The sequence below is a fragment of the Siniperca chuatsi genome, linkage group LG1 (genome assembly GCF_020085105.1).
Source record: "Siniperca chuatsi isolate FFG_IHB_CAS linkage group LG1, ASM2008510v1, whole genome shotgun sequence".
NCBI lineage: Eukaryota > Metazoa > Chordata > Actinopteri > Centrarchiformes > Sinipercidae > Siniperca > Siniperca chuatsi.
Genome location: NC_058042.1, coordinates 18,260,785 through 18,274,367, shown reverse-complemented (window position 1 = coordinate 18,274,367; position 13,583 = coordinate 18,260,785). Strand labels below are relative to the sequence as shown.

Sequence of the window (13,583 nt, the reverse complement as noted above, 5' to 3'; positions counted from 1 at the left end):
AAATAATGGGGTTATAATGTATTATTAATGTGAACCATAGATTAAATATAAAGATCTGTTTTTCTTTTCTTTCTCTCTCTTTTTTTTTTTAATATTATACACAAGAAAGGGCCGGTTTATTAGCGCAACCGACCAGTTGTGCTCTCCTCTCACTAACTAGTGGTATGCCATATCACTCAATAAGTTAAGTTGCTCGATAATGTGCTTAATATTCTGATCTCTTCCCCCAGGGTTTCGCAGACAGCCCTCATTATGGCGATCATTTGAGTGACAGTCGATTAGTGTCCCATGAAGGATTGTCCCCAACACCTTTTATGAACTCGAACATAATGGGTAAGTAAGTGATTCTCTTCAACTCCCCCCTCACATGCCCTTTGGTAGTGGAAAGACATCCTGTTAAAAAAATGCCTGATTGAGGTTAAGGCTCATCATGCATCTGAAGGTAGCAGTACTGAAAGGCTTGCCAGGCTACAGCACAATTTTTTCCCCATCTCCTGCTGTCTTTATTTTCTCCCTTAATCCCCCTCCCCTTTCTGTATCTCCCTCTTCCTCCCCCTGTGATGACCCTCCCCCAGGCTAGAAGTCATGCCATCAGTATAGCTTTCCGTCAGAAGAAGCTGTCTCCTAGACATCAAAACCGCCCCCAGCAACTTCCATTGGCAGCAGGGTAGTGATTTTGGGGTGTGGGGTTAAACAGGCTGTTGTATCAGAGACCTTCTCACATAAGAAGCTAAATTTGAGAATTTATTGTAGATTATTGAATGGAGTTCATCCAAATTTTTTGCAGTCTCGTCCTGATTGTTTGCTTGATTGGACCACCACTTGGTTTCCTGATATAAATGTGAAGATGTCTGTTTCCACATTTTATATTTAATTTTCAGAGCTGTAGTTATTTCCTTTTATTATAGTGTTTCTTAGATCAGTGGGTCTTAATGTTTTTGGTCTGATGTACCCCTACAGCCCTATCAGATTAGAGGTAGTAACCATTTATTGACACCACCCGTCACGTTCCAAGTACGTTCTTTTATATATATATTTAAGTATGCTATTTAACACTATTCATTATATAAAAGTGAATATTATTACTATAATTTTTCATACAAGACATAATGATCCTGGAATTGTCAATGTTGAAGCTTGGTTTCTTTATCATAACTGTAGGTTTGGTCAAATTTACATTCTTCTACCACTTGGAGTTGCAGATGCTGGACGTTTCAGCCATTTATCCATTATTATTTTTAGCAATGTATTTTGACTTCTCTGCTCGCTTGGTTACTAGTGTTCACACACTCTCAATCACAACACGTGGTGTAACAACTGACTCAGGTTGGTGGAGGCATATCCTGTGTCAGCCTGTTATAGCTGTTGATTTTTGTGACAATAAATATACTGAAGATCAGCCTCCCGCCAATTTGTAATGTCTATTTGTGTGTTTATTTTCCTCCTAAGCACAAATATATGTTGTTGTTTTTTTACCAAATCATAATTAGTATTTTGATAATGATCACAAAAAATTATCCACTTTTGCAACTACATACTCTGTTACTGACTTGCAATATGTTCTCGTATTATAACAATTAAAAGCTGTGTGTTATCCAGCTCTTTGGCCTTGGCCTGTGATATGTAACCACTTGACAGTTTTATGGCTAACTACATCTCAGCTCATTATGTAATGGCCCTGGAGACTGGTTTCCAACCAAAGCGATTAGTTCGCAAATGGGTGCTGCTGAATTGAAACAAAACGTTATCTTTTTTGTAATTGATCACATGACTGTTTCACACACATTGCATATCTCTTCCCTGTTCATCTGCGTCTGTAATTATGGATGTGATCTGTTGCAGTGATATGTCAGATTTAGACAGTATGATTGTAAACTTGGAATTGCCTGTGCTTATTTCAGGAATTCAAGATGTGTATGGTCTTATTAAATTGTTTTCCCACAGTAATATCTGGGATTTAGATAGATTTATGGAGTTTTCAGCCTCATTAAATGTCTAAAACATTATTCCTCATCAATCAACAGGGTAGAACAGTGAAGTATCAGGGTTATACTTGTAGGCAGGACTTTTAAAATTTTCTTTATCTTGTAGTAGTGGTAGTAATGGTTGAATCCATTTAGTCACTACAGTTTCTGAACTGCTGAATGGGTTGTTTCAAGTCAGGTAGCATCTCAACATCTCTGGTTGTTGTTACAAAGCATCAGAGTTGTTTCTGAACTTCTCAGTTGGTCAGTCATTCCATCAGGTGTGTGACATTCTTGGGTGAGATGTTGAACAAATAGTTTGCCTGAGGCTGTGTATGCTGTGTTAGACAATAAAATACTTGCAAGTGTACAGGTGGATTACTTTGTAACATGAACGGCATAATTCTGCTGCTTACCGCACAATCATTGAAACAGAAGATAACATGATTGTTGTCATGATAGGACTTCCTTGCATTTCATCCTCTTACCGCCACCTTAAATTTGATTAACACAGTGCTGTTTTAGGCCTGAATACATGCTAATTGTAGATGCACTTCTGGCTTAGTGTTTGTTAAGTGTCGGAGAGTAAGGATATCCCCAGTGGGTTAATGGCTCTGAATGCTGGAATTTACTATTATGGCTCTGACACATCAAGCCAACTTAAAAAAGTACTGCTGACAAAGCAACCTGATCAGATACTCAAAATAACTAGTCAGTAGTCTGTTTTCGTAAATCAAAAAAGAAAAGCAGAAGACCAGAATCACAGAAAAACAAGCAAATAAAAGCAAACAAAAAAAAGCTTTTCAGTTTTACACCTGTTATTCTGTTTAAATGTAAGTATTTTAAACCAATTTAGAATATGTTTGATGAAAATGTGAAACTGGCAATGTAAATAAATGTTTGCTTTGCTTTGTCAGATGGTCTTTTGCTCGTATAAAAGGAACACAAGGCACTAAATTCTCTAAATAAGTAAATGGGTGAGATCACTGATTTGCAAGTCTGAACAACCAGTGAGAGAACTTTGTCTCACTGACGTCCTCCACCGTTAATTCACCATAATACTGATTAGATCTGCCTAGAGCAAATAATGTAAGACAAACTTTGCCACAGAAACTTTGGACAATGGTCAGCTATCGATGCTTAATGGCGACCAAACTGTGGCCGACGGTCAGCTTGGTGTTTCAGGCCCCTGTGGACCTCTTCATGTTTCCTGCCTTTTATTCAATGTATTGTTCTTGATGGGAAGTGTCCCAACTCATAACCCCAATGACATACTTTCCATATTTACATGGATATGTTTAGACTAGTTTATCAGCACAGTAGATCTAAACCATGCTTTGTATTAGAAAACACTGATTAGAAAATGCATTTGGAAATTAAAATACTGACTAAAGTCTTTTTCTTTTGCTGTTGCGAGAAATATCAGTCCGCACCAAGTCATTTCTCTCCTGTTTATCAAATAACCCATTGACTGAGCAGTCATACTGCTGCTGCTTGGCCAAATAGCTACAAGATTTAATTTGTTTTTATTTAATGATCTCTAACACAATGGAGAACATCAGTCTGTTGGGAAAGAAACACTTAAGAACACTTCCTAAGATCCAATTTGAAAAACAGACCACCCTACTCTCAAACCTCTGTGGAGTAAGCTGCTGCCGCCTCTAACGTGCCCACCAAATGTCAAAATAATAGTAATAATATAGATCAAAGAAACCAGAGACAAACGATAACTAAATATTTATTATATAGTGTTCTGATCTTGTTTATTATGATTTGCATGTGCTTGAAATTCGGTCTGAATGCTTAACGATGACGCTGTTCTCTCCAGGGACCGGCTCTCATTATAGGGCAGACTATGGATCAGCTGGTCTGGGCCTCACGTGCATCTTAGCCCCACCCTCTTGCGCTACAATCCTCTTACTAACCAGCTCGTCATCCACTGCATGCTGTCCCACAGGTGGCAGCCACATTGTTCATGCTTATAGTGCACTATAGACAAACTTTTTCAGTCTCAGCCATGTGACTCTCTTTGACTCAACCACTCGTCGTGACATGCATTGAAAGAGGCTACGCTCATGTCATTCAAATTTTTTCAAGATTCGCAGTTACTCAGTGTGTGATTCCTGTTGCCTCACAGACATACAAGAACTGGTCCCACTCCTAGTTTAGACTGTCACACATACTGTATGTACAGCACATCGGCTTAATAATGAGTTGCAATGGGTGGAAAAATAACAGCCACAGCTCTGCCTCTGTCTGCTCGTCCAAAACGTCCTGTGAATCCACCAGATATCACACAGACTGAATACAAGGGCTGACTGTATAAACCTGACCAGACCATCCGAAATTATATTATTACAATTATATATTATATTGTAATCATATTTATATTGTAGTTCTGATGTGTGTATATATATATATATATATATATATATATATATATATATATATATATATATATGTATATATATATATATATATATGTGTATATATATATATATATATATATATATATATATATATATATATATATATATATATATATATATATATATATATCTCTTGAAAAAACTCCCTTTTGCAGAAATACCTGTTGTGATGACAGAGACTCTCGTGTATCTCGGTGTACATCACAGATTAGCTGGCAATTTAAATTCTCATTTTATAGTTTCTAATGACTTGAAACTGTGATTGAGTTCAACTCTTAGACAAAAGATAAATGTTTTATCCTCCAACTGTTCTAGGATTACACTTTTTTATTTTTTTATTTGCACAGTTGTTTTTCCCAACTGTCTCATGTTCCTGTGCAGCTGATGATGTACTTCGCTGAACCTTCCTTCTCTGTATGTAGTAATGCTTGACTCAAGGTCGTCTGTATGTATTGTAGTGGAGGGTTATTTCTCATTCAGTTATAATTGTTTAGCCACAGGGATAGCCAAGAGTTCATAGCCTGATGAGGAATGGTTAGATCTAATTACCTGCAAGATTTTTCCTTGTGGTGTCAGCTCGATGAGGGTAAGCCAGTGGGGGAGGTTGATTTCAAGCAATCTGGGCAATTACCGCAGGCGATGAGCTACAACTAAAAGAGCTGCACTCGGCTCCTTTATTTCATGCTGTATTGTGATTGGTGTGTACGCTGCTTAATTTTGCCTTTTTGTCATTATTAACTTAATGGACTGATATTGTTTTCCACTAAGTGCAGAAAGCCTTTTGATTCTCTTGCCCAACCTCAGATGATGCTTTAAAGTAGCCAATTAGCAAGACAGGGTTGATGTAGCTATTCACAGCTGTCACTGTCCTTTATTGGAATAAAGCCAAGTAAGGGAAATGTCTTATAGGAACATAAAAAGACCTTCAGTATGAAACCTCTCCTAACCATTATTCTTTCATTTGTTTTATAATTGTTTAGGCTAAAATGATGGTATATGTTAATGCTTACATGTTTTAAGTCAACCTTTCATCACAGGCTTGCTCTCTGTCTTGTACAACGCTTCACTGGCCAACTCAAAAAATTAAGATTTAGAATGGCCTGGATAGAAAGGCGAGGACCTTGATTGGAGTGTGAAAAACATGAAAACATATATGGTTGTAGCTACGAAAATTGTCAAGATGCAGAAAGGCCCACAAGCCATTGCCTGTGTCTGTGTTGGTCTCTCTCTCTCTCTCTCTCTCTCTCTCTCTCTCTCTCTCTCTCTCTCTCTCTCTTTCTCTCTAACATTGTCACACTTCCTCTTACACACACTTACAAACATGCATATTCTAAGTCCTCAAAAAGTCTAGGACCAAGGGCTAAAGAGTCTTGGTCTCTTGTCTATATCATGCATAGTGTTATGTCAATGTTTATTGTCATAAATTGTGATTGATTATAAATTACTCCATAGCTCTGTATACATTTTTTTTAAAAAAGTTAATTTTGTTTAATAAATACAAACAGCTGACTTTTTCCTTTTGATGCAAAGTTGGGTTTCACATTGGTTATCACTGCATAACTGTGGCAATAACTGCTTTTGCATCAGTTCTTTCAAGCCATGTGCCTGAGGGTGTGATATCACAACTGCTGAGTTGTACTTTCATGCTCACGTTTCTCTGGTGTGCTTCATACATATTACTCATACAGCTTTAGCCCTGCATGAAAACTAATCAGCTTATTTCTGTCATCAACACACGCATACAGCCACATGCATCCTGCTCCCAGCCTTTCGACATACACATGTGACCGTAATGTGACTACCTGAGTGTGATGGGTAATTGTGTAGATGTCCCATTTTGTCTCACCCACCTTTCACTGCAGGCACCAGCAGAATTTGATTGGGTGTTGCAGGTGCCTGTGTCCCATAGTCGACAGCACAGACAATCTCTGTATTACCAACTTTAAAGGGGACCTGTTATGCTTTTCTTTATTTTCTGTTGGATGTTTATATTAAACGTGGCCAACGTTTCAGATAATGAGGTAAACGTATGTGTAAAAGTAATCCCTGTGAGCAAAAAGCTCTGGCTTTAGACTGCTCTGAATACTACGTTTCCAGTAGTTTCCTTATATGGTCATCTGCTCCAGGCACAGCACGCCCTTGTGATGAGTTTATTCCAAGCCAAAAGCTTGTCAAACTATGGTCTTCTTGGTAAATGTATGTACACGTTCTCACAAAACTGTCTTCTCTAGTAGGCATTTAATGTACTTGAGCATACAAAATAGCCCACGATGCAGGGAGATACTATACATCGTTGGGCGACAGCAGAATAACATTTTACTAGCTACATTACCCTGTTATTTCCCGACAGCAGACGCTTTCCACTTAAAGTAGGCATTTTAGCGCATTTCCCACACGTATACCTATTAACAGGGGCATATATATATTATTTTTATAATATACGGCTTGTGATTGAAGGACTAAATCCCTGTTATGTCACACAATAAGCAGGTAATGAGCGTAATATTTACCAAACAGAGATGTCCTGCTGTAATATTTGTTGCTGCGGATGTTCGTGCTGTCTCATATTCTGGATCGGATTCGGGCACAAACATGTACTGTGGATTTAATTTCATTTACCATTTCCAATCAAGAATGAGAAATTATGTTATATAGTAGATTTACAGTTTGCTTTCGGAACCTCCACACTGACAAGAGGATGAGGCGGTGCTCACCAGCACTGGGTGCTGCCCATTGGCAGGTCTCCGGGTGGTTGGCCAATCAGAAAAAAGTGGGCTTTTAGGGAGGGGGGTCTTAAGGAGACAGGAGCTAAAATGGCTTGTTTCAGACCGAGGATCCACTGAGGGTGTGCATAAAGGGCCAGTATAAGATAAATAAGGATTTTTTTTTTAACTGGAATCATGCAAAGCTACTGTGGTCGAGTCCCAGAATAAAAATATATAGCTCAAAATGAGCATAATAGGTCCCCTTTAAAGACACATGTTAGTTTAACAGAACATTAAATGTTATGGTGGACTATTTTCTGGTATTGCCGTTTCTATTTCTGTCAGGTGGAGTTTTCTGTTGCTATGGAGTTTTTTATTCAAGGGCAATATGAAAATGTCTCTATAGCACAGTACTAATGTTGCAGTTATAATACCAGACAGACAATGATCCCTGTATTGTATTTTATTATGATGTATTACAAACTCGTCATCCTAATCTTGGGCACCTCAGAGCCCAATCTCATGAGGGCTTTGGTGAAAAATGAAAACCAGTTTGAGGGGCGGTGCATTTATGTATTATTTGACCAAGTGATCAAATACTCTTTAACCATGTTTGTCTAAAATAATTTGTTTGCTTAGTACAGTTAGAAATTTGTCTCACATGGCCAAATAATGGAGTGACAGCTTCAATCTGTGTTGAAGACTGTATAATGTTAAAATGACTTGCATGCAACATTTTAGGAGTCTGCGTTGCTTTTTATGTTATGTTGTGTGTTTTTTTTTTTTTTTTTTTTACAGATTTGTTTCTGATAACTTGATTGTTATATGTTTGCTTATTGCTTTCATGGGAGTCCTTTATTATTGTTGTACTCTGCCAGCAATACAATACAGACTTTTCATCTTCTAGCCAACGTTTTTAGTTGTAATGTGATGCAAATACCCCAGATCAATATTACTGGCCTGGATTGATATCATGGATGTCATAATAGGGTAATCATACACTGTGTATTTCTCTGTCCTCTCTAGGTAGTTTAAAGCCATATTGCAGGCTGGTAAAGGGAAAATAATAATACAGTGCTGATTTGCATCATATTAGCATTCAGTAAGTGTTTGATGGTGCAGTTAGTTGTCGTTTCCTCTCCTCGCCTACAAACTGTGTAAACAAAAATCTTATTTCTTTTCTTGGTTTGTTTCTTTTAATACTGAAGAATTAAATTATGGAGTTGTTTTGGCGACATTGCATTTTTTTTAAGATACAAAAAAGGCATTATACAACCGTGCTGCATTGGGTAGTCTTGAACTAGAACAGAATTCATCTCTTTCAGTCTTTTCCCTTTTCATTTCTGATTGTTCCTCAAAGCTTTTTTGTGAAGTGTCAAATCCCACATCACACTGGTATCCCCAGTGTGTTTTTACTGGGGCAGGTGTCATGTGCTAATACTCTGTCCCATGAGAGACCCTCCTCAGACCCAGGCTGTGATTGTGGCCAGGTGCTGTTCAGGTGTGCCCTCAGTTTCCACTGCAGTGTGGGTCACAGGTGCTGCCAATGCTGCTCCTTCTCTCCACTCTGTCATTCACACACACACACACACACACACACACACACACACACACACACACACACACACACACACACACACACACAGTATATTGCAAGCTTTAACAGTAAGAGCTGAATATAGTATTTACTCATGGTAAACAATTCACTTTATCAAGAGTGGCTGCAAAATGTTTATCTACTCTCTATACGACAAGAACAGAGAGCAGAGAAGGGAAGACGAGGAGACGTGGTGCAGTACAGTTTAGTGGATGTAGCCAGTCATTATGCAGAGCTGCAGGGTGTGCTTATCTATTACCGCGGTCAGTAGAGCATGAAGAGCTGAAGACGAGCTGAAAGGGCGCAAATCCCTTTTCTCCATCCCCATGCCGCCCACATCTCCCCACACATCCCAGCCCTCCCCACCCTCATGCTTCTCTCAGCCCATCTTGGCCCTGCCCAGCCCCGGCTGTGTCTTCCTTTGGCACCGGCCCCCAGCATGCGACTGGCGAGGCTGCCCAGCTGCAGAGGATCAGCTGTAGTCTCAGTTGGCCTGGAGGGCTGTCTCTCCAAAGAGGAAAGAAGAGCTGGGGCATGGCCAAGGTATGATGACATAACAAGCCTCTAAGAAGCACCATGATTGTATTTATAATCATTGGAAAGGTGTCTTCATGTAGCTTGTTTCACTGCATTTTATATGAGAGAATGCTTGTTATATATGTTGATTGGCAAGGCCAAGAGCAGGCAGCTTGTACATGTGTGTCTGCAAATGTTTGCACAACAGAGGAGTCAAATTCTGTCTTAAAAACTTTTTGATAAGTGGTTAAAATAAGTTTAAATAAATCTGAATTCTGTCACTAAGACCCATTGTGCTTGTTGGCCTTCTTGTATATCCCACAACTCTATTGCTCTCTCTTTCCACTCTCTTCCTTTCTTTCTCCTCTCCCCCCTTTCTCTCATTTCTCTCGCCTCATGCTGCCTATAGCTGATGCCAAGAAGAATGTTAGAGATTATTTAATACAAGCGCAATGCTAAAAGAGAAATGATTCATTCAGAAGAATTACTGTTAGTGGAACAGTTAAAGGCTGCTGACAGGGCTTGGCGCAAGCCAGTGACCATTGAGTCTTAGCATTTTTTGTCTTGAATCACAAACCATGACAGTGAGTATGTGACGCAGTATTAAATTGGATGACTGGACACATTTTTCACATGATATCTGTACATAGCAAACGTATTGTTTAACTTTGATGCATTATGCAGTGTTGGCACTGACTTCTGAAATGTAGAGCTTGAGAGCATTTAGAGCATTAAAGCTACAGTTGTTTTCAGTTGAGAACAACCTGAAAAAATAGCTCTGTGCTCATAATCTAACCTTACACTATGTGTTACTGTACACACCAGTAGCACATACTGCTGATACTGTACATTAGACATTTATAGATTGGTTTTTCTTTTTAGATAAAAATTTAGTAGGCCTTTATATGTACCGAGGGGTATGCAAGTTCACATTTGCTGCGTCAAAGCTAAACAGAAAGTATGCATGAAGTGGTGGTCTGCTTGCATGTATAGGGGTTTAACTTTAGGATTCATTTTGGTAAAGTCTGCCCAGTAGAACTGATGTATGAACCCAGGTTGGGCACAGATGGATGACGAATTCATTCTAACCCTCCTTCCTTTCTTTTCCTTGAAATTGATAACTCCACTACTACAATATGGAGAATGCTTTAAATTGACTATCATTGACTAAATTGAATCCTGGACATCAGTCTCTGGCACATGGACAAGTCAGGTTTTAGGTGAACTTTGTAAAGTTTCCCTCACCTAAAGCAACAAATATGAAAATACATCAAAGGTTGAGTCCTTGTTGGGATGAACCACAGAAAACCTGGTCCACAGCTGCTGGTTAATTCTCATGCCCACCACTCCTAACCCCTGCCTCCATTTTTTTTCCACAGTCACAACTGCTCACCCAGGCGTCCTGTGTCCATGCTGGGTGTGCTGGCAAACAAAACACTAGATAATGTTACACTCCCTTCTTGTTGGACTGTAGTGGATTGTGATTGGCTGTTAAAATGCAAACATTTGTTTCGCCTTTACTCCCACTTGACAATGCCTGACATTTTCTCCTGCACTGGCACATCCCTGAGAGTGTGAAGTGTGGGAAGTGTAGAGAGAAGCACGGCTCTGTGAGACTTTTTCTTTACTGCCAGGAATATGGGGGTGGGAAGGTACTTTTTTGTCAACTTAAAATCAACAAAACTCTTTTAAATGGCTGCCACAGTTTTTTCCCACATACAATGCCATCCCCACAGAGAGCACTCATCAAAAGACCCCTTCAGGCTGTTTTGTTGTTTTATTTAGTACAGGCTTGTGTTCTTAAACTGTAGACCGCTTATGGTTTGCAGGGCTTTTCTGTGTAAGGAAATATGCCCACAGTGCTTGGAGCTGGTTTAGCATTCCTAATCCATGTGTGTATCCTTTCTTGTCCTTCACCTCGGCTCTCTGTTGTTTCACTGCAGATCACACACTTTGATGTCACACACTGACTTGATTCTAATATCCAACTGGGGGACATTTCTTCAGCTTGTTAAATGTGCTCTTGTTTCCCCACGGACAGCCCTCTCTCAACCCGACAGGGACATGTGAATGCGTGATGCAGGGGGAGCATGTTAGTGTCCCTACCAAGGCAGCATCCATTACAGTGTTGGTGTTCACATGGTGGGAGACGTTATATTAGGGAGCTCATCGCCTTTCTCCTCTGAGAGAATGGATGTGTGATTATGAAGTCATCAGCCATGAACCAGTGAGGCTGCGGAGAAGCACCCCTCCTCATGGGTCCTCAGGGTGCCATTGATTGGTGACCATGTGTTTGTGCCTGATAGACTGTGAAATGGTGTGTTGCTGCACGGCTGTGTCACACCTGCGTCCCACCAAGGTGATTGATTGGTTTGGTCATGTGGAATGTTCCCATCTGGTCTGCAGTAATGCATTTTTTTCCTCATTCGTGAATAACAAGCACTGGCAGGAGAATAGTTGGGCTCGGAAAAAGGCAAAGGCCAAGCGAAAACATTTTCCCTTACCCCCCCCCTTTTTACAGAGTTAGATAAAATTCAAATAGACCGAGCCGTGGCACCTGATTATCCCAGGAGGGGATAAATACAATCAGGAAATCCACATCTCCTCTCTCACACAGAGATGGATTTTAGGAGAAAATAAACTGTTTAGCTAGTGCGAAGGGCAGCAGCTCCTGATTTTGAAAGTCATACTTTAGGGCTAAAGAATGTGCAGTAAAACGAGGGCTATCTTTGATCTAGCTGAGAATTTAGACACCTTTTTTTGATCAGTAACCCTTTCCAGATTTCTGGCCTAATCTAAAAGCAGTGGAGGTAATCTTTTTTCCCCCCCAAGCCTAATGTGTTATTTTGTTTCTCATTTCTGCATTCCTCCTGGTTGGATTTCTCTTAATCCCTCTCCTTTAATTGATCTATTCATTCCACCTAATGGCTAATTACACATCAGGCCACATCAGCAGATGCATTTATCATCATAGTACATAATAATCAGTGACATTTCAACAAAGAAAAAAAAATGCAAATAAGAACTCATTAACATTTGCTCGTGCTGTTTTGAATAATGTCACTGCTGACAAGGCTGTACGCAGAAATTGATGTTGAGCTCAGGGCAAGGGAGACATGTTTCCTCAGTGTTTTGTGGCTCTATCATGTTTCTCCGTCCTACTGTTGTTCCCGATGCTGGGCTGTGGACATTGTCCCCCAGCCAGGGAGGAAGCTGCTTTGGTACACCACCTTCCTTTCCTATTTCCTCACCCACACTGACCTGACCTCTAACCCAGCCAGCTTTTATTTACTGTGAAAGAGAACCTGGTGGAAGCATCAAACGGCTTTGACAGGATGAATGTACACAAACACTCTTTTGAAAATGGAAAAAAAGGAGGCATTTTAAAAGGTATTGGGAAAAAGTGAGTGAGTGAACATCTGATTTGTCCTTGTGCTGTCTCTTGTATCCAGAGGAATGTATTAGTAACCACGGAGATTTTATTTCCAAGGCGTCTAGAGAGACCAAAATGTGACTTTATATAGGGAAGAATATCCAGTTTGTCAGATGTTGAGTATGTCAGTTTATGATTTAATCATTACAGAATCAGATCTTTGTATTGCACTCCTTTTCATGGAAATCAACAGAAAAACAACACAAAGCTGTGTAACAGTATGAAGGTCTTGGAGCTTCCAATAGAGATTGTAAAATGTAAATTACATTTTTAATTTTTATTAAAATTTTATTTTTGCCATGAATTAGTCCTGATAGGGGTCCGACATGAAAAAATGGTCTATTAACTTGATAGGATTAATATTTTGTGGTTCTGGGGCCATGGAAGCATCACATGGGAACATGAGCACACACACACGGACACCAACAGCAAACACATGTGTCTTCAGAGAGAAAAACAAACCAAGAGAGCTGGCGTGTGATAAGTTCATTTGGTTTCTACATTAGCAACATTTCCTCATCCTGTATTATGTGTTTGTTTTCATGGCCTTGGTTTTCCTTGGATCAAGGAAAATAGACTTATTTTTTTAATGGAAAAAAAGAGGCATCTGAGAGGCGGTGAAGCATGCTTACTAATTGGCTGCTTTTGTGGCAAGGGTTTTGAATTGATCCCTGGAGACGCTTAGGTCACTACCTCTACTGCAGCCCTGCGATCAATAAGGAGGCTCACTGTGAATGACTGGCCAGCTTGCCTTTTCCGTCAGTGGGATTTTAGCACCTAATGTTGTTTATTCACTTCACTAGCTCAGCCTGTAGGTGGCTGTGGTTGAACTGGACTGAAAATGTGATTTCACTTTTCAATTTATACAACACAAGCAAATTTTTCTAATTATTTTAAATTGTATTGAGGATTTTTCTACAAAGTAGTTACTTTATTTTA

At 39.6% G+C, this 13,583-nt stretch overlaps 1 protein-coding gene across 8 annotated transcripts in view; it reads left to right on the top strand.

Moving 5' to 3' along the window:
• Positions 1-13,583, top strand: part of tcf12 (transcription factor 12) — an 87,211-nt gene that overhangs the window by 18,495 nt on the left and 55,133 nt on the right. For all 8 annotated transcript variants that reach the window (XM_044191393.1, XM_044191425.1, XM_044191410.1 and 5 more), the window contains exon 5: positions 231-333. In XM_044191393.1, coding sequence (XP_044047328.1) covers positions 231-333 — 103 coding nt within the window. The remainder of the gene's footprint in view (positions 1-230; positions 334-13,583) is intronic.